The 20,220-nt window shown below is 54.9% G+C and overlaps 1 protein-coding gene across 1 annotated transcript; it reads left to right on the top strand.

Moving 5' to 3' along the window:
• Nucleotides 1-14,235: 14,235 nt before the first annotated feature.
• Nucleotides 14,236-19,722, top strand: STK16 (serine/threonine kinase 16). Its single transcript, XM_037912323.2, has 7 exons — nucleotides 14,236-14,411; nucleotides 16,532-16,751; nucleotides 17,654-17,787; nucleotides 18,046-18,166; nucleotides 18,524-18,619; nucleotides 18,715-18,836; nucleotides 18,950-19,722. The coding sequence occupies exons 1-7, from the start codon at nucleotides 14,326-14,328 to the stop codon at nucleotides 19,086-19,088; spliced, it is 918 nt and encodes a 305-aa protein (XP_037768251.1). The 5' UTR covers nucleotides 14,236-14,325; the 3' UTR covers nucleotides 19,089-19,722.
• Nucleotides 19,723-20,220: the final 498 nt, after the last annotated feature.

Here is a 20,220-nt window from a genome sequence, read left to right as displayed (position 1 = left end):
GCATCCCCCGGGACCGTCCCAAGGAGCAGGGCTGCTGACCAGGTGCCAGCCACAGGCAGTGCCCGCTAGGCACACTCGTCCCTCTGGGGCAGTGCCCGGTGAAGCCCAGCTGCCCTCGCTGGAGTCCTGTGTCCCAGCGGCTGGGGCAGGGCAGCCCCTTGGCCAGCTGAGCTGCCCCGTTATCACCAGGTCGAGGCCAGCTCCCTGGAGAGCGGGAGGCCCATGACTCCATTGGACGCTGCCCGCTGCCTTGGCCCCGGCGCCCCCCAGAGCAGGACATCACCATGTTCCATGACAGCTCACAATGAGGGCGCAGCCGGGGCAGCTTCCCATCCCCCCAGGACATTGCTCTGTGCCCGTCTCTGCCCCCCTTTGCTCCCTCCCCCTCCACTCCCTCGCGCTCCCTTTGGAAAGTAGCAGCCGGCTCCGCGGCAAGGCCAGGGGGCAGCTGGCCACCGAGCACCACGCGCTCCTGGTGGGTGTGCGGGCGCTATCGCAGTGCCGATCGCCGGTGGGGCCCATGGCCGGGACTGCCCGCTCTGCCAGCCTCGCCCTTCTTCGCTCCTGCGTCGTTTGCCTGGAACGTGCTGCTGTCTGGGACGCGGTTAAACCACGGCGCCAAAACCGGCCCCGAGAGCTGGCTCTCACCACAAGTAACCCACCATCCTGCTTCCAGGGCCCCAGCGCCTCGGGGCGGGCTGGCAAAAGGCTGGGGCTCCAGACCGAATTTACGCGCCCTTCAGGAGACATGCGCGGCCAGAGTGGGGCACGCTGCCACTGTGAGGGGTCTGCCCTGCGGTGCAGCACAGGCCGGCTGCTCACTGAACTGTAAGGGACGGGAAGGGGGTGGGGGAGCAGGGTCCTTCTGGCGCAGAGACCAGAGATGCTGAATGTTGACGCAATAGGCATTCTCCTTGCATCCCGGTAGCCCACCCTTCACAGCCCTCCCGGCAGCTGCCCCCTCCCAGCCTCGCACACAGCTCTCCTGCCGTCATGAAGCCACAGCAGAGAGTGGCTCCCCACATCGGGCCACCCCCGGGAGAGCACCTTGGGCTGACGCACGGCCCTGATTGTGCAGAGCCAGGCTGCTGCCCACCCCCTCCCCCTCCATCAGCAAACAGCTCTCTGCCCAGCCAGGGCAGTGCGGGCGCAGAGCCGGAGGCCGCTGAAAGCAGCCAGTTGGTGATGTTCAGAAGGCCACTGGCTGCAGCCCCATGCGGGGCAAGAGCGGAGCCTGGCTGAAATAGGCACCTGGGGCTGTGGCCATCCCCAGCGAGGAGAGGAGAATCCCAGCTTGGCTGGGACAGGCCTGTCCGCACACGAGCAGCCCCGGCGGGGCTCTCAGGACCTCCCCAGCACAGGCGGGTGTAATTCCATTCTCACTAATGGGAGCTCATGTGAGAGCCAGGCCCTTTGGGTGCCGCAGGCCTGACAGGTGCCACCGTATTCACACAGAGGGTTCTACGCTGGGGCCTGCGGTGCCATCCGCTCTCACTAGCTGGCCTCACTCATGCGACAAGTCCCCCGAGCTCCTCTGGGCAGGAGGTGACACTTGCAGGCTGCCAACTCTCCTGATTTTAGCAGGAGTCTTGCGACAGTCGATGTTTTTCTTAAAGCCCCAGCTCTCAGAGTCATAGAATCACAGACTCTCAGGGCTGGAAGGGACCTCAGGAGGTATCTAGTCCAACCCCCTGCTCAAAGCAGGACCAACCCCAACTAAATCATCCCAGCCAGGGCTTTGTCAAGCCGGGCCTTAAAAACCTCTAAGGATGGAGATTCCACCACCTCCCTAGGTAACCCATTCCAGTGCATCACCATCCTCCTAGTGAAAGAGTGTTTCCTAATATCCAACCTAGACCTCCCCCACTGCAACTTGAGACCATTGCTCCTCGTTCTGTCATCTGCCACCACTGAGAACAGCCGAGCTCCATCCTCTTTGGAACCCCCCTTCAGGTGTTGAAAGCAGCTATCAAATCCCCCATCACTCTTCTCTTCTGCAGACTAAACGATTCCAGTCCCCTCAGCCTCTCCTCATAAGTCATGTGTTCCAGTCCCCTAATCATTTTTGTTGCCCTCCGCTGGACTCTCTCCAGTTTTTCCACATCCTTCTTGTAGTGTGGGGCCCAAAACTGGACACAGTACTCCAGATGAGGCCTCACCAATGTCGACTAGAGGGGAACGATCACGTCCCTCGATCTGCTGGCAATGCCCCTACATATACACCCCAAAATGCCATTGGCCTTCTTGGCAACGAGGGCACACTGTTGACTCATATCCAGCTTCTCGTCCACTGTAACCCCTAGGTCCTTTTCTGCAGAACTGCTGCCGAGCCATTCGGTCCCTAGTCTGTAGCTGTGCATTGGATTCTTCCGTCCTAAGTGCAGGACTCTGCATTTGTCCTTGTTGAACATCATCAGATTTCTTTTGGCCCAATCCTCTAATTTGTCAGGTGACGATGGGAGAATCTCAGCTTCCATTTGAAAAATAAGTATGTTTCTAGCCCTCCTGAATGGGGAGAAAAGCTTAGAAACACGCCCCGCCCCCCCACACACACAATGGCTCAGAAACCAGGAGACAAACAGAAAGAACCCAAGGTTGATCGTTGTTAACAACAATCTCGTGATCTTTAAGCCATGCTCCAGATTTTGGGGGCCTGACTGAGGATTTCGTCAGTGCTAGGGGCTGGTGACCCTGCACTTGGCTCAGATCCCACTGTCTTTTAGCTTATTTTGCTGCAGGTAAATGATTCCCTGGCAGCATAGGGAAATTTCCCTTCCCAGGGGAGGGAATTGAGGCCATAGAAAAGAGATCTGAATTCAAAAGGGCTAACACCCACCTCCCCGAAAGGCCTCTTTGGTGTTTGGAGCCAAAGGCAGACAGGGAGGGTTTCTGCATCCCCTCTGCCTCCTTTTCGTTAACTATAAGAACACCTGGGACTGGGAGGGACTCCAGGCGTTGTGGAAGAGAGGGGGCCGATGGTCGTTGGTAATCCCTCGAGGTCGAGGAGGGTCTCTGTCTCAGGTTTTATTTTTTATGGGTCCTTTGGGGACTGAGGAGTCCAATCCCTGGGCCGCAGGCTCGTGGGCAGACACTGCAGGTGGTGTTAGAAGACAGGGTCGGGCCGTGATTGCTGTGTGACTCTTGTCTTTCCTTTCTTTTCTGGCATTTTTCTGGCATGACCAGGGCAAGGCGATTTTCCTCAAAGGTGGATGTTCCCTCCCTGACAAGTCTTTGCCAGTTACCCCTCTCCTGGGCTGCTGTCTCCCAGTATGTGGTGTCGATGCCAAGTCTCGTGAAGTTTATCTTCAGGGTGTCTTTATAGCGGGTTTTTGGGCCTCCTCGTTTCCTTTCTCCTTTGGTGAGCTGGGCGTACAGCCGTCGTTCTGGTAAGCGTACATCAGGCGTGCGCACGCAGTGCCCGCTCCAGCTCAGACGGTGCTGGCTAGTCAGGGCCTCAACACTGAAGATGTTGGTCTCTGTGAGGACACTGACATCAGGCCGGATTAATGCAGGGGCCTTAGGGGCTGCAGCCCAGGGCCTCAGGCTAAGGGGGGCCCTGGCCCCACAAAAATAAATCCAATGATATATTTTTGAAAAAATGGGGTCGGCAACAACTTTTGGCACGCGGCCTGTCAGGTAAATAAACTGTCTTGTGGCCCGCCAGCGGATTACCCTGACGGGCCACGGGCCAAAAGTTGTTGCCGACCCCATATATAAAAAAAAGTATGATCTAGGTTTGGGGTAGCCAGGCCAGACTGGGCCTATGTAATGTATTATTGGGTCCTCATAGCAGACTGAGATCCTGCCAAATTCCAGATTTTATTTAAAAACAAAACAAACAAACTTTCTGGCTCTTACGGTCACTAAGAAAACCTAACCAACACCAAGCAATGTAGCATGGTCTTAGAGTGAAGCTGTAGCGTTGAGAGATGTGAAAACCCCCACCCCTCATTTATCTAAATGACATGTTAACCTTGAAGCCAGGGCCTTGATTTCTAAAAACATAGATGGGACAATTCTGCATGCAAAATGCATGTGTCCTTCCATACCCAATTTACATGAGCAGTTATTGCAATTACGTGTGCAAATAGCCAAAGAAACAAGAGCATAGAACAAATCTATTTCACTAACACGTCCTATTAAAACAACTTCCTTCCTGACCATAATTATCATGTGATAAAATCCAATCATGTGCCATTTCTTATTGCTTGGATTTGTGCGTCTGTGCAGGGGTTTCATAAAACTGTCGGATGATGGTGCACGTGAACCGAGAAAATACAACTGTTGAGCTCAAAAGAGGAAAGTGCAGAAGTTAAAAAGGAATCGTGATGAACAGCTGTTAAACAAAATACCGATACGGACAGGCTATTTCAGTCAACCGCCAACAAATGCACCAGATATCAGTGATTTGGAAAATAAGTCAACGAGCGTCACAGATCCGCGTGAGGGAGCGACAGCAGCCACAACTGTCAGCCAGCCAGTTTCGGACGAGAGTGCAAGAGCTGTATGTGATGAAGGTAAAAACGCAGCTAACTTTGACCCACACAGCACGGATGCAGCATGCTGGGGCCCAGGAAGTGAAATGGGGTGATCTTATTGGATCACAAAATCAAAACAAAAATTGTGATTTTTCAGTGTCTGAAAAACAAACAGCAGAAAAGGTGTTTATCGAAAACCCTCTTCACGTGTACTTTTCAAAATGGGGAATCTGTTCCTCGGGAGTAACTTCTTTATTCTCCATCGACAGGGTCTGTTTTTTGTTTTGTGTGTTGATTGTCTGGAGATTCATCCTCTCATGCAAGGGCATTCAGTGGTTGTGGCTTTAATGACTGGAAACATGCTGCAGTCCCCGTTGTCCAGCCCGAGTCACAGAGATGCAATGCTTACCTGGATTTCTCGGACACAAGCCAAAGGGCAAATTGACTCAGAACTGAAAAAAGAGTTTGAAACTGACCTTGCTTATTGGAAAGAGGTCCTCAGACAGGTTGTTGCAGTTGTTAAGTTTCTGGCAGAGCGTGGGCTTTCTTTCAGAGCAGACAGTGAAACTGATGGATCCCCCAGTAACGGGAATTACTTGGTGTGATGAAGTGGGAACGTTCTTAATGTTTTCTCTGAATACTATGTGGGTGCCCCAGTTTCCCCTAGGCAGTTCTTAAGTATCTAGGTGGGGGGATCAGGGGGTGTGATTGTTGCAGAGCCCTAGAGGGCCAGTGTGATGGTGTCTGCACAGAGTGTCTGTGATGGCCTCTCCCCTACAAGGTGATAACTGAAGGGTTTGGAGAACAAAGAGATCAGGTGGCCTCCTGGCCTGGGGAAAGGGACAAAGGCCAGAGGAGGGGCTAGAGGGGGTTTCAGTTCGGAGCTGGCTGGGGAAAGGGAGGGAAGCCCAGACCGGGGTCTGGGCTCCCTGGCCCCCAAGATGGACCTGACTGAGGGGTCCTGTTCTCTGTACCTACAAGCTCTGTTTTGGGCTGTGTTCTGGTCATCTAATAAACCTTCTGTTTTACTGGCTGGTTGAGAGTCAGGTCTGACTGTGGAGTTGGGGGGCAGGACCCTCTGGCCCCCCCAGGAGCCCCGCCTGGGCGGACTCACTGCGGGAAGCACACAGTGGGGCAGGGGATGCTGAATGCTCCGAGGTCAGACCCAGGAAGGTGGAAGCTGTGGAAGCTTCTTGTCCTGGAGACAGTCTGCTCAGAGAGAGGAGGCTCCCCCAGAGTCCTGACTGGCTTCGTAGTTCCAGAACATCACCCAGTGACTCCGTGACACTTGGGCACCTTGGAATTATTGAGTCACTTTGATCCTTTTCTAAATGAACATATAAAAAATTATGGGAACCCCGGTAAAGGAAGGCCTTCATACCTTTCTTCAACGATTTGTGAGGAATTTATAACTTTAATGGGACACAGCGTGCTTTCAGAAATAAACAGTCAGTTGCAGATTGCAAAGTACTTTTCAATTATTGTAGATTCCACTCCTGACATATCCCACGTAGATCAACTTATATTCATTGTCCGCTATGTGTCGCAAGAGAGGCGCAGATTCAAGAGCGTTTTCTTAAATTTCTCGCAATAATAAGTCATACTGGAGAATCACTTTGTCATTCAGTTTTCACAGTTTGGACAGTTCACAAGATGGACATTGACACAGCAAACTGCGGAGGTCAGTGTTATGACAATGCTAGTAACACTGTGACGGGTTGGATCACAGAAACCCCCTGGGAGCTGCCACCTGATGTGCCAAGATTACTTCTGCTCCTGCTTTCCTGCCGTCAGCTTAGGACTTCAGTGCCCTGCCTGGGTTGAGCCAGACCTGCTAGCCTGCCGCAAACCCACAGCCAGGTCTGAACCACGTCCCCTAACAGCTGTAGGCTTAATTGAAAGCAGTTTACAGGAGTGTTCCCGTCTTTAACACTCAGATGCCCAACTCCCAATCGGGTCCAAACCGCAAATAAATCCGTTTTACCCTGTATAAAGCTTATACAGGGTAAACTCATAAATTGTTTGCCCTCTATAACACTGATAGAGATATATGCACAGCTGTTTGCCCCCCCAAGTATTAACACATACTCTGGGTTAATTAATAAGTAAAAAGTGATTTTATTAAATACAGAAAGTAGGATTCAAGTGGTTCCAAGTAGTAACAGGCAGAACAAAGTGAATTACCAAGCAAAATAAAATAAAACTGAATACAGAGTAAACTCTGTATGACTGCTCAGAGGTCAAGTATGAAACTGCAGAAAAACCTGAGTGTCTCTGGATTAAGTTTAGAAGTGTGAGCAACAAGGGTGATGTCGTGGTGGGAGTCTGCTATAGACCACCGGACCAGGGGGATGAGGTGGACGAGGCTTTCTTCCGGCAACTCACGGAAGTTACTAGATCGCAGGCCCTGGTTCTCATGGGAGACTTCAATCACCCTGATATCTGCTGGGAGGGCAATACAGCGGTGCACAGACAATCCAAGAAGTTTTTGGAAAGGGTAGGGGATAATTTCCTGGTGCAAGTGCTGGAGGAACCAACTAGGGGCGGAGCTCTTCTTGACCTGCTGCTCACAAACCAGGAAGAATTAGTAGGGGAAGCAAAAGTGGATGGGAACCTGGGAGGCAGTGACCATGAGATGGTTGAGTTCAGGATCCTGACACAGGGAAGAAAGGAGAGCAGCAGAATACAGACCCTGGACTTCAGAAAAGCAGACTTTGACTCCCTCAGGGAACTGATGGGCAGGATCCCCTGGGAGAATAACATTAGGGGGAAAGGAGTCCAGGAGAGCTGGCTGTATTTTAAAGAATCTTTATTGAGGTTACAGGGACAAACCATCCCGATGTGTAGAAAGAATAGTAAATATGGCAGGTGACCAGCTTGGCTTAACGGTGAAATCCTTGCTGATCTTGAACACAAAAAAGAAGCTTACAAGAAGTGGAAGATTGGACAAATGACCAGGGAAGAGTATAAAAATATTGCTCGGGCATGCAGGAGTGAAATCAGGAAGGCCAAATCACACCTGGAGTTGCAGCTAGCAAGAGATGTTAACAGTAACAGGAAGGGTTTCTTCAGGTATGTTGGCAACAAGAAGAAAGTCAAGGAGAGTGTGGGCCCCTTACTGAATGAGGGAGGCAACCTAGTGACAGAGGATGTGGAAAAAGCTAATGTACTCAATACCTTTTTTGCCTCTGTCTTCACGAACAAGGTCAGCTCCCAGACTGCTGCACTGGGCAGCACAGCATGGGGAGGAGGTGACCAGCCCTCTGTGAAAGAAGAAATGGTTCGGGACGATTTAGAAAAGCTGGACGAGCACAAGTCCATGGGGCCGGATGCGCTGCATCCGAGAGTGCTAAAGGAGTTGGCGGATGTGATTGCAGAGCCATTGGCCATTATCTTTGAAAACTCATGGCAATCCGGGGAAGTCCCGGACGACTGGAAAAAGGCTAATGTAGTGCCCATCTTTAAAAAAGGGAAGAAGGATGATCCTGGGAACTACAGGCCAGTCAGCCTCACCTCAGTCCCTGGAAAAATCATGGAGCAGGTCCTCAAGGAATCAATTCTGAAGCACTTACATGAGAGGAAAGTGATCAGGAACAGTCAGCATGGATTCACCAAGGGCAAGTCATGCCTGACTAATCTAATCGCCTTCTATGACGAGATTATTGGCTCTGTGGATGAGGGGAAAGTGATGGACGTGTTGTTCCTTGACTTTAGCAAAGCTTTTGACACGGTCTCTCACAGTATTCTTGCCAGCAAGTTAAAGAAGTATGGGCTGGATGAATGGACTATAAGGTGGATAGAAAGTTGGCTAGATTGTCGGGCTCAACGGGTAGTGATCAATGGTTCCATGTCTGGTTGGCAGCCGGTATCAAGTGGAGTGCCCCAAGGGTTGGTCCTGGGGCTGGTTTTGTTCAATATCTTCATAAATGATCTGGAGGATGGTGTGGATTATACCCTCAGCAAGTTTGCAGATGACACTAAACTGGGAGGAGAGGTAGATACGCTGGAGGGTAGGGATAGGCTACAGAGGGCCCTAGACAAATTAGAGGATTGGGCCAAAAGAAATCTGATGAGGTTCAACAAGGACACATGCAGAGTCCTGCACTTAGGACGGAAGAATCCCATGCACCACTACAGACTAGGGACCGAATGGCTCGGCAGCAGTTCTGCAGAAAAGGACCTAGGGGTTACAGTGGACAAGAAGCTGGATATGAGTCAACAGTGTGCCCTTGTTGCCAAGAAGGCCAATGGCATTTTGGGATGTATACGTAGGGGCATTGCCAGCAGATCGAGAGACGTGATCGTTCCCCTCTAGTCGACATTGGTGAGGCCTCATCTGGAGTACTGTGTCCAGTTTTGGGCCCCACACTACAAGAAGGATGTGGAAAAATTGGAGAGAGTCCAGCGGAGGGCAACAAAAAATGATTAGGGGACTGGAGCACATGACTTATGAGGAGAGGCTGAGGGAACTGGGATTGTTTAGTCTGCAGAAGAGAAGAATGAGGGGGGATTTGATAGCTGCTTTCAACTACCTGAAAGGGGGTTCCAAAGAGGATGGATCTAGACTGTTCTCAGTGGTAGCTGATGACAGAACAAGGAGTAATGGTCTCAAGTTGCAGTGGGGGAGGTTTAGGTTGGATATTAGGAAAAACTTTTTCACTAGGAGGGTGGTGAAACACTGGAATGTGTTACCTAGGGAGGTGGTGGAATCTCCTTCCTTAGATATTTTTAAGGTCAGGCTTGACAAAGCCCTGGCTGGGATGATTTAGTTGGGGATTGGTCCTGCTTTGAGCAGGGGGTTGGACTAGATGACCTCCTGAGGTCCCTTCCAACCCTGATATTCTATGATTCTATGATAAACCTAACCAGTTCCAGTAAGCTTCCTTTTACAGACTGATCTCCTTCTAGTCTGGGTCCAGCAATCACTCACCCCCCCCCCCCCCCCCGTGGTTACTGTCCTTTGTTCCAGTTTCTTTCAGATATCCTTGGGGGCGGAGAGGCTCTCTCCTTAGCCAGCTGAAGACAAAATGGAGGGGTCTCCCACGGGCTTAAATAGACTCTCTCCTTTGGGTGGAGACCCCCCTCCTCTCTCCTATGCAAAGTCCAGCTCCAAGAGGGAGTTCTGGAGTCACCTGGGCAAGTCACATGTCCATTCATAACTAACAGTTTTTACAGGCAGCAGCCATTGCCCACATGGCGTCTTGAATGTCTCCAGGAAGACTTCTTATGTGGATTGGAGCCTTCCAAGATGCATTGTTCCTTAAGTGCTTCTTGACTGGGCACGTAACTTCGCAAATTCCTTTCTCCAGGAATTGACCAAATGCTCTACTAAGGTTATTTAGAAATCAAGCCAATACACGGCCAATATTCGTAACTTCAACTACAAAAATGATACAGGCATACGAAGAGGAGGAATAGATTCAGTAGATCATAACCTTTCCAGAGATATGTTACATGGCATATGTAGCATAGAACATATTCCAGTTATGTCATATATATACATTCATAAGCATATTTCCATAGAACTTTATGGGGTGCACTGTCACGCACGTCAGGGGCATACAAAGGTCTGCAATCACGAATTCAGGAGATAAACCCTTTAGTAGGGTGGGTACCTTGCGCAGCTCACACTCTCCATTTAGTTGCAGTTATGAGCGTAAACTGCTGCTTGGAGGCAAACATGTTTTTTTCCTTTGCTCGGTCACTTTTTAATTTCTGCTCCAAATCAACCACTCGCTGGCAAATTGTTACTGCAGGATTAGAGCCAAATGACAATAGTGAATTGAGATGCTGAAAGCTCTTTCAGATACAAGGTGGTCTGCACATGCCCAGGCCACAAGAGCACTGCAGCTGAATTATGAAAATATTCAGGAATCTCTCTGAAAACTAGCCAACAATCCAAATCAGAACCCAAGCAGTGTGCAACGATGCTTGATCGCTGGTCATGAAAATGGACAAGCTGGAAATTGCTTTTCTTTGCAACCTCTGGAACACAGTTCTGCAGAGATTTCAAGCCACAAACACTTCAGGCTGCTGACCTTGACTTGCCTAATGCTGTAAAGTTGGTGGGCTCTTTACAGGATTTTGTGGCTGATCTACAAGTTCAGTTTGACAGCTTTGAAACTACTGCTAAACAAATGACACTTTGGGTTTCTCAACAGCACAAATCGGAAAAGCACTGTGAACTGAAGCGTAAAAACCAACAGGACAAGTCTGGAGAGCCGGACTGTAAGTTGTCAGGTCGAGAGAAATTCTGCATGGAGGTTTTCAGCGTCGCTATGGATAAACTTGTTGCAGAGTTGCATCGCAGGTATGAAGCATACAAAGAGGTATGCGGCTATTTCGGATTTATGAACAATCTTCATCTACTTTCTGCATCAGAACTACATGATTAAACTACAAAACAAATATAGCACCGACTTACAAGAGGATTTTGCAGATGAACTAGTTCAATCTAGGAACTTCACAAAAAACGAGGAAAACAAAACAGCAAACACACTACTTCACGTTTTAAGACAATGGCGTCTGCAGTCTGTGTTTCCCAATGTAGACATTCCTTACAGATTTTTTTGACACTGCCAGTAACTAACGCTGGAAGGGAATGATTGTTTTCAAAACTGGCACTAATGAAAAACAAGCAGAGGTCAAGCGTGGACCAGATGAGACTGAATAATTTGGCTCTAATGTCAGTAGAGTATGACTTGCTTCGTCAACTGGATTTCAGTGACATTATCGAGGATTTCTCAGCCCTGAAGACCAGAAGGAAACTAATATAACAGCTGTTTAAGGTAAGAAGTAGGCTATTTTGAATTAACTTAACCACTATTCTACATGTTTTAAGACTGAAATGTAACCACAGAACGGCTTTATGTTAATTTAAAGGCAAGTTTGGTATAGTGTTAATAGCCTCGATGCCATAATTGTGATCATTTTGTTTTAAATTAGGAAAAAGACTTGTATACGGGGGGCCCCACAAAATCTAATAGCCTCAAGCCCACAGGAGAGTTAATCAGGCCCTGACTGACATTAGTGCGATGATCCTCCCACTTTATGTTGAGGATCTTCCGAAGAAAGTGCTGGGGCTGGCGTTCCAGGTTTTTCAGCTGTTTTCTATAGATCACCCAAGTCTCACAGCCGTAGAGGAGAGCTGGGATTACCCCTGCTTTATAAACTAAAAGTCTAATGAAAAGGAGTACTTGTGGCACCTTAGAGACTAACCAATTTATCTGAGCATGAGCTACAGCGTAGCTCACGAAAGCTTATGCTCAAATAAATTGGTTAGTCTCTAAGGTGCCACAAGTACTCCTTTTCTTTTTGCGAATACAGACTAACACGGCTGTTACGCTGATAAAAGTCTAATGTGTGTTCTGATGTTGTGATTGTTGAACACCCGGCGAGACAGTCTGCCAAAGGCAAGGCTGGCACTGCGAATTCTGTGCTGAATCTCGACGTCTGTGTCTGCCCTCTGTGAGAGATGACTGCCAAGATAGGCAAGTATTCTACCTTTTCCAGATGTGCTTTGTTGATATAGTTCTTCCTTGCTGGGTCTGATGATTGACTGGGGACTGGTTGGTGGAGAATTTTTGTTTTGCTGATGTTCAGAGTTATCCCTATGCTTTTGTAAGCTTCAGAGAGCAATTAAGGGCTGTTTGAAGATCCTCCTTTGAACGTGCAACTCCAGCACAATCATCTGCGTACTGGAGTTCAGTTATTGTTGCTGATATTACTTTAGTTCTGGCACGGAGACGAAAAAGGTTGAAGAGGTTGCCATCATCTGATATTGGATGCCAATGTCCTGTGGTAACCGGTCTTGGGTTAGTGTTTTCGTAGCTGCTAAGAAAAGGGAGAAAAGGGTGGGTGCTGGTACACAGCCTTGTTTCACACCAGTTCAGACGGCTCAGGGCTCAGAGGCAGAGCCACTGCACAGGGTGGAGGCAGTCATCTGGTCATGGAGGAGTCTTACAATGGTGATACATTTGCTTGGGCAGCCAAACTTTGACATGATTTTCCACAGAGCCTCATGGTTGACAGAGTGGAAGGCCTTCTCCTCTCCTGCACCCCTTCCACTTATATATATATAACCCCAACTATACATACAACATGATGGGGGCTAATTTAGCTACAGCTAATCAGGAGAAAGATCTTGGCGTTATCGTGGATGGTTCTCTGAAGACGCCCACGCAGTGTGCAGCGGCAGTCAAAACAGCAAACGGGATGTTAGGAATCATTAAAAAAGGGATAGAGAATAAGACGGAGAATATCTTATTGCCCTTATATAAATCCATGGTATGCCCACATCTTGAATAGTGCCTACAGATGTGGTCCCCTCATCTCAGAAAAGCTATGCTGGCATTAGAAAAGGTTCAGAGAAGGGCAACTAAAATGATGAGGGGTTTGGAACGGGTCCCATAGGAGGAGAGATTAAAGAGGCCAGGACTTTTCAGCTTGGAAAAGAGGAGACTAAGGGGGGATGTGATAGAGGTCTATAAACTCATGAGTGGTGTGGAGAAAGGGAATAAGGAAAAGTTATTTACTTATTCCCATAATATAAGAACTAGGGGCCATCCAATGAAATTAATGGGCAGCAGGTTTAAAACAAATCAAAGGAAGTTCTTCTTCACTCAGCGCACAGTCAACCTGTGGAACTCCTTGCCTGAGGAGGTTGTGAAGGCTAGGACTATAGGAGGGTTTAAAAGAGAACTGGATAAATTCGCGGAGGTTAAGTCCATCAATGGCTATTAGCCAGGATGGGCAGGGATGGTGTCCCGAGCCGCTGTTTGCCAGAAGCTGGGAATGGACGAGGGGATGGATCACTTGATAGTTACCTGTTCTGTCCATTCCCTCTGGGGCACCTGGCCCTGGCCACTGCCGGCAGACAGGACACTGGGCTGGATGGACCTTTGGTCTGACCCAGTTTGGCCGCTCTTATGTTCTTATGTCCTTCCCACAGCCCCACCCCTTCTTCTCTCCTCCACCCCTCCCCACAGCCCTCTGCCCTGCCCCTTCTCCTCTCCTCCACCCCTCCCCACAGCCCCTCTGCCCCGCCCCTTCTCCTCTCCTCCACCCCTCCCCTCCCCACAACATCTCTGCCCTGCCCCTTCCCCACCCCTCCCCCTCTCCTCCACAGCCCCTCTGCCCTGCCCCTTCTCCTCTCCTCCACCCCTCCCCACAGCCCCTCTGCCCAGCCCCTTCCCCTCTCCTCCACCCCTCCCCCACTTCCCCACAGCCCCGCCCCTTCTCCTCTCCTCCACCCCTCCCCTCCCCACAACCCCTCTGCCCCGCCCCTTCCCCACCCCTCCCCCTCTCCTCCACCCCTCCCCCACAGCCCCTCTGCCCGGCCCCTTCTCCTCTCCTCCACCCCTCCCCTCCCCCACTTCCCCACAGCCCCGCCCCTTCTCCTCTCCTCCACCCCTCCCCTCCCCACAACCCCTCTGCCCCGCCCCTTCCCCACCCCTCCCCCTCTCCTCCACCCCTCCCCCACAGCCCCTCTACCCTGCCCCTTCTCCTCTCCTCCACCCCTCCCCTCCCCTCCCCTCCCCCACTTCCCCACAGCCCTGCCCCTTCTCCTCTCCTTCACCCCTCCCCTCCCCACAGCCCCGCCCCTTCCCCTCTCTTCCACCCCTCCCCCACTTCCCCACAGCCCCGCCCCTTCCCCTCTCCTCCCGCACAGCCCCGCCCCTCCTCCCCGCCCGCGTGGCGGGGCTGCCGGCGCAGGGTGATGACGTAGAGGCAGTTCCGGCCCAGGCGCCGGCCGGGAAGGGGCGGGGCTTGCGGGTCATGACGTCCCCGCCGGGGTCCGGGTCCCGCCCCCGCCCAGCCGCCGCCAGCGCCGGGCCCGGGACGGGCGATGGGCCACGCGCTGTGCGCCTGCGCGCGGGGCAGCCTCAGCATCGAGGGGCAGCGCTACCTGCTGCTGCAGCGCCTGGGGGAGGGGTGAGCGCGGGGGGGCCGAGCCGGCGGGGGGGGGTGACCGCGGGGGGGCCGGGCCGGGGGGGTGAGCGCGGGGGGGCCGAGCCGAGCCGGGCCGAGCCGGGCCGGGCCGGGGGGGGGTGAGCGCGGGGGGGCCGGGCCGGGTGAGCGCCAGGGGGCCCGGGGGGTGAGCGCGGGGGGGCCGGGCCGGGCCGGGCCGGGGGGGGTGAGCGCGGGGGGGGGCCGGGCCGGGCCGGGTGAGCGCCAGGGGGCCCGGTGGGTGAGCGCGGGGGGGCCGGGCCGGGCCGGGCCGGGGGGGGTGAGCGCGGGGGGGGCCGGGCCGGGCCGGGTGAGCGCCAGGGGGCCCGGTGGGTGAGCGCGGGGGGGGCCGAGCGCAGGGGGGGCGAGCGCGGGGGGGGCCGGGCCGGGGGGGTGAGCGCGGGGGGGGCCGAGCGCGGGGGAGGGGGGTGTGCCGGGGGGGGGGGCTCTAGCAGCGGCCGGTTCTTGAGACGCCTCCGCTCCCCCCCCCCACTGGTGCTGCCTGTGGCGGGAGGGTCGGTGTCATTCCCCCTCCCCCACGGTACAGCCGGGGAAACTGAGGCAGGAAGGTGCCACGAGGGACGTGTCCGCAGGAACCCGTCACTGAGTTGGCCGCGCGTGTCGGCCCGGGGGCGGCGCTCTCCGGGCCCCGGAGTGTCCCGGGGCCGGGTGCGTTTCTGGCGAGGGGGCTCCCCCGGCGGCGGGGGTTAAGCCCTCCCCGGGGCCTGGGCACACATGCCCGTCTCCCAGCCGCTCCTGCCCTGCGGGGCTCGCCCCGCTCCTGGTGCTGTGAGCCCGGGGGCCAGCTGCGGCCTGCGGCCTGGGGAGCGGCTGCGGGCTCGCCTGTGCGGGACCCCGGCCCCATCGCTGTGTTCTGGTGTGCGGGCGGCGCGGCCGGGTGCAACAGCTCTCCGCTCAGTCCAGGCCCCCTGACAGGGTGGGGCGCTGGGCCCCAGGGGAGGCTGCCCGTGGGTAGGCGGCACGGAGCCCAGCGGGGCCCTGTGGAGCCTGGGCGCTGAGGCGGATGGGAGAGGAGCGGGGCTGGAGCAGTGGGTGATGGTGTGCCCGCTTGCCGTGCTGCGGGGCGGGAGGGGCTCTGTCTCTAGGCCTGGTTGTCTCTGGCATGTCCTGCTCCCGGGAGAGGCGCAGGGACCCCTGGAGATAACATCAGAGCGGCCAGACTGGGTCAGACCAAAGGTCCATCTAGCCCGGTGTCCTGTCCTCTGACCGCGGCCAGGTGCCCCAGAGGGAATGAACCGAACAGGGGATCGCCCAGTGATCCGTCCCCTGGCCCCCATTCCCGGCTTCTGGCAAACAGGGGCGAGGGACACGGTCCCTGCCCATCCTGGCTAATGGCCATTGAGGGACCTGTCCTCCAAGAACGTATCTAGTTCTTTTTTTGAACCCAGTTATAGTCTGGTGAAGGGTGTTGGGCGTTGTATGATGAAATACTTCCTTTTGTTTGTTTGTTTGAAACCTGCTGCCTATTAATTACATTTGGTGACTCCTAGTTCTTGTGTTATGGGAAGGAGTAAATGACGCTTCCTTAGTCACTCTCTCCACATCAGTCGTGATTTTATAGGCCTCGATCAGATCCCCCCCTTAGTCGTCTCTTTCCAAGCTGAAAAGTCCCAGTTTTATTAATCTCTCCTCATACGGCAGCCGTTCCATCCCCCTCATCATTTTTGTTGCCCTTTTCTGATCCTTTTCCAATTTATCTTTTCTGAGATGCAGTGATCACATCTGCACGCAGTATTCAAGGTGTGGGCGTACCAGGGATTTATAGAGAGGCAATAGGATATTTTCTGTCCTATTCTCTCTCCCTTTCTTAATGATTTCCAACATTCTGTTCGCTGTTTTGACGGCTGCTGCCCATTGAGTGGATGATTTCAGAGAACTCTCCACAGTGACTCCAAGATCTCTCCCCAGTGGTAACAGCTAATTTAGACCCATCATTTTGTAGGTAGAGTTGGGATTATGTTTTCCCCCATTACTTTGCATTTACCAACATTGAATTTCATCTGCCATTTTGATGATGTCTCTGCCCCCCTGCTCTGGGGTGTTGGGAGCTGCTCCTGCCCCACTCACACTTCTCTGCCCCTCAGAGGCTTCAGCTACGTGGACTTAGTGGAGGGGCTGCAGGACGGCCGTTTCTATGCCCTGAAACGCATCCTGTGCCATGACAAGGAGGACTGCCGGGAAGCCCTGCACGAGGTGGAGATGCACGGCCTCTTCGAGCACCCCAACATCCTGCGGCTCGAGGCCCACTGCATGGTAGAGAAAGGGCCCAAGCACGAGGCCTGGCTGCTGTTGCCCTTTCTCAGGGTGAGGCCACCCTCCCTCCCAGGGGAGCCACGACACGGCCTGAGGTGCTCATCCCCCTGCCCCAGGGGCTCTGTGCCTGGTGCCAGGCTCTGTTTGTAGCCAAGGGGTCAGATTGCAGCTGGCCTTGGAGCCCGGTGCAGCAGTGCATCCTGGGAGGGGCAGTCTTTGTGGGCCAGCGCTCTAGGCCAACGGCAAAGGGCGTAGGAGATGCAGCCTGGGGCAGTGTTGGGGAGGAGGGTGGTTACTGTCCCTCCAGGCAGCTGTTACTCCAGCCCTGCTCTGCACCTGGGTCAGAGCCACCGGTGTGAGGGACTGCACTGGGCCTCACACAGCCAGGGCTGTGAGCTGGGGACTGGAACCGCCTAGCCAGCAGAGTCCTGGCCCCAGCAGCTGCAGAGGAAAGTTTAAAACTCCCAGGTGGCTGCAGTGGGGGTGCTGAGTTGGGGCAAATAGCCTTTAGAAAGGGGTCCACGCTGTCCAGACACCCCTCCAGCCCCTGTTGAATTCGGCAGAGCCCTGGGGCCTCCTGGTCTCTTACGGCAGTGAGTTCCACAGATGACTGGTGTCTGTGTGCGGCATCACTGTCCCTGCTGATGAGGCGGGGCCCATGGCTTAGAGCAGCTGCTTGCTGGGAAACGAGGCCTGGGCCAGGATGCTGTAGCTTGTCACTCTCCAAAGCTGTTTCTGCTCCCCCCCCACTTGCTGTCACTTATCTGAGAAATCTTGGGAGCTGTTAGCAGAGGGCTCTTACTAGGAGCTGGCGCAGGAAGCCCTTCATGGCTTAGCCCCCAGTGTGGGCCAGTGCTGGCAGGCTAGGCAGCTGGGGAAGGTGCTTTCTGTGCCCCCTCTGCCAGTGCCCTGGGGGGAGTGTCCCACTAACCAGCCGCCTGTTTGCTCGCCAGAGAGGGACCCTGTGGAGCGAGGTGGAAGCTCTGCGAGACAAAGGCACCTTCCTGGCTGAGGAGCGGATTGTCCCCATTCTCCTTGGCATCTGCCGAGGGCTGCAGGCCATTCATGCCAAGGGCTATGCACACAGGTGAGCCCAGCCACGGGCTAGTGCCCGTGGCCACCAGACCTGTCCCCCTCATGACTGCAGGAGCACTCGCAGTGGGCAACTGGGCACGAGATCCTCACATGCGGAGCTGGAGCGCCAGCACTGGACTGGTGGGGGGGGGGGGGGGGGGGGGGTTGGGTCAAAGTGGGGGCATCAGCACTGGACTGGTGGGGGAAGGCTCTGTGCCCCCTCTAGGGCCTGGGAAGCTGCAGGGAACTTGCTGTCTCTTGGTCCCCACAGAGACCTGAAGCCCACCAATGTGCTGCTGGATGACGAGGAGCAGCCAGTGCTGATGGACCTGGGCTCCATGAACCAGGCCCGCATTGAGGTCAAGGGCTCCCGGGAAGCCATGGCCGTGCAGGTACGAGGCTCCCTGCCCAAGGGGTGCAGGGTTCTGCAGCCCCTCTCTGGGGGAGGGCTGGGATCAGCTGGTGGGGTCTTAGAGGTCCTGGGAATGTTTCTCTCACCAGCTGGGGCTCTCCTGGAGCGGAGGCCCTGTCTAACCCTGTCCCACACCAGTCACAGAGCCTCCTGCCTTGCTACCCCTGAACAGCCCCTGGCCCCCACTGCTGAGATCTGGGCACAAGGCGAGCTCTGAGCAGTGACTGAGAACAGCCCCTCCCCAGCCTGGCTCAGTCCCTGTGGAAAATGGCTCGTCTTGTCCTGCCAGCCCCCGCGGTCCTGGTGCGGGGCTCACCCTGTGCTCTGCCCTTCCTAGGACTGGGCGGCTCAGCGCTGCACCATCTCCTACCGGGCACCTGAGCTCTTCACAGTGGAGAGTCACTGCGTTATCGACGAGCGAACAGACATCTGGGTAAGGAACCCCTTGGCGTCCCCCCGTCTCCCCCCTCCCTCTCTGTGCTGGCTAGGGGGGGAACTCAGGGGAGTGACTGACCTGGCCTGGTTCAGTCCCTAGGCTGCGTGCTGTACTGCATGATGTTCGGCGAGGGCCCCTATGACCTCATCTTCCAGAAGGGCGACAGCGTGGCTCTGGCTGTGCAGAACCAGCTCCGCGTGCCCCCCAGCAGCAGGTGAGGAACAGGCACTGCTGCCCCCCTGGCAGGGGAGGGGAGGGGAGGGGTCTGTTCTGTGCTCACCCCCTGCACAGGGGCCCAGCCTCACAGACCTGCTGTGCCTCTTGCAGGTATTCCGCTGCCCTGGAGCGCCTGCTCTCCTCCATGATGGCAGTGAGCCCTCAGGAGCGGCCCCACGTCTCCCACATACTTGACCAGCTGGAGGGGCTGCAGTCAGCAGCAAGTGGCCAGGACACCACACGGATCTGAGCCCTGCACAGCTCTGTGCCCACAGGGACTGGTGTGTGTGTGTAGTGGGGTGTACACGCACAAGGCCTGCGGGCAGCTGCTGACCTGCCCCAGGGACAGACTCACGGAACGGCTTTTAAAATGGAATTTTAGGTTAAAAGCAAAACCAGCCCTGTGGGGCTACGTCCTGCCACCAGTGCCAGGCTGGCACATGCTGTCACTTCAGAACCACGCTGGGCACCTGCCCCGCTGCTAGGAACTCCGCCAGCCTCGGGCCTGGGCAGGACAGGCCCTGGGCGCAAGGCTGCCCAGGGCCCAGCAGCCTGCCCCTTCCCTCCTGCCCACCCCAGAGCTCCACTGGGCTGGGGAGGGGAAGGTGGTACCAGTACTTCACCTTCCCCAAGCCCTGGGCTGCCTCCAGCAATCCAGCTGGGGTGGCCTTTGCAGCATTTCCTTGGCCATGGGGAGGGATGCTGCCTTCTGACCCTCAGTCAGGAGCGTTGCCTGAATCTGCTGCTGGGCTCTACCTAGCACCTCCCCAGGCCCAGCGTCCCCTCCAGGGGCAGCCTGTTCCCCTTCTCCTGCTGGAAGGGAGGTGGGGCCCAGTCTGTGCCCCCACCAGGGCTTGTCTGTTTAGTAAAGTGTGCGCACAGAATGTGGCCTGACTCCATGGGATTCCTGTGACCCCCTCATGCAGCCTGGGGGGAGGGAAGACCTGGGAACATATGGGATTGGGGATAGGCTCAGCCTCTACAACTGTCTGGCCCTGACTCCAGCCTGACAGAGGCTTTCCTGCTGGGGTGGGGGTAAGGGGCTGTGGCTGTCTGGGCTGCCAATGGGGCAGGGATGAAGCAGCCTCTGGGATGTAAAAAATACCCACCCCCCCTGCCTGGGCACCAGGGGGCAAGCAGCCTCCTTTGGGGGGGGGGGGGGGGGGAAGGAGGAGAGTGTTGCTGTGGGGCTCAACCAGCAGAGGGTGGCACTGGAGTGTTAGTTACTAGGGAGCAGGGCGATGCTGGGCGGGTGCCACAGCATAAGTCAATGATTAACCCCAACCCCATCCTGAGAGCCCTGCTGTTCCCAGCGCAGGCTGCCCCCTTCCCCCATGGGCTGCAGGGAGAGCCAGCACCCACCCCATGGCTGGCACCACCCA

The sequence above is a fragment of the Chelonia mydas genome, chromosome 11 (genome assembly GCF_015237465.2).
Source record: "Chelonia mydas isolate rCheMyd1 chromosome 11, rCheMyd1.pri.v2, whole genome shotgun sequence".
NCBI lineage: Eukaryota > Metazoa > Chordata > Testudines > Cheloniidae > Chelonia > Chelonia mydas.
Note: the sequence above shows the minus strand (reverse complement) of the source record. Positions and strands in the feature narration are given on the sequence as shown.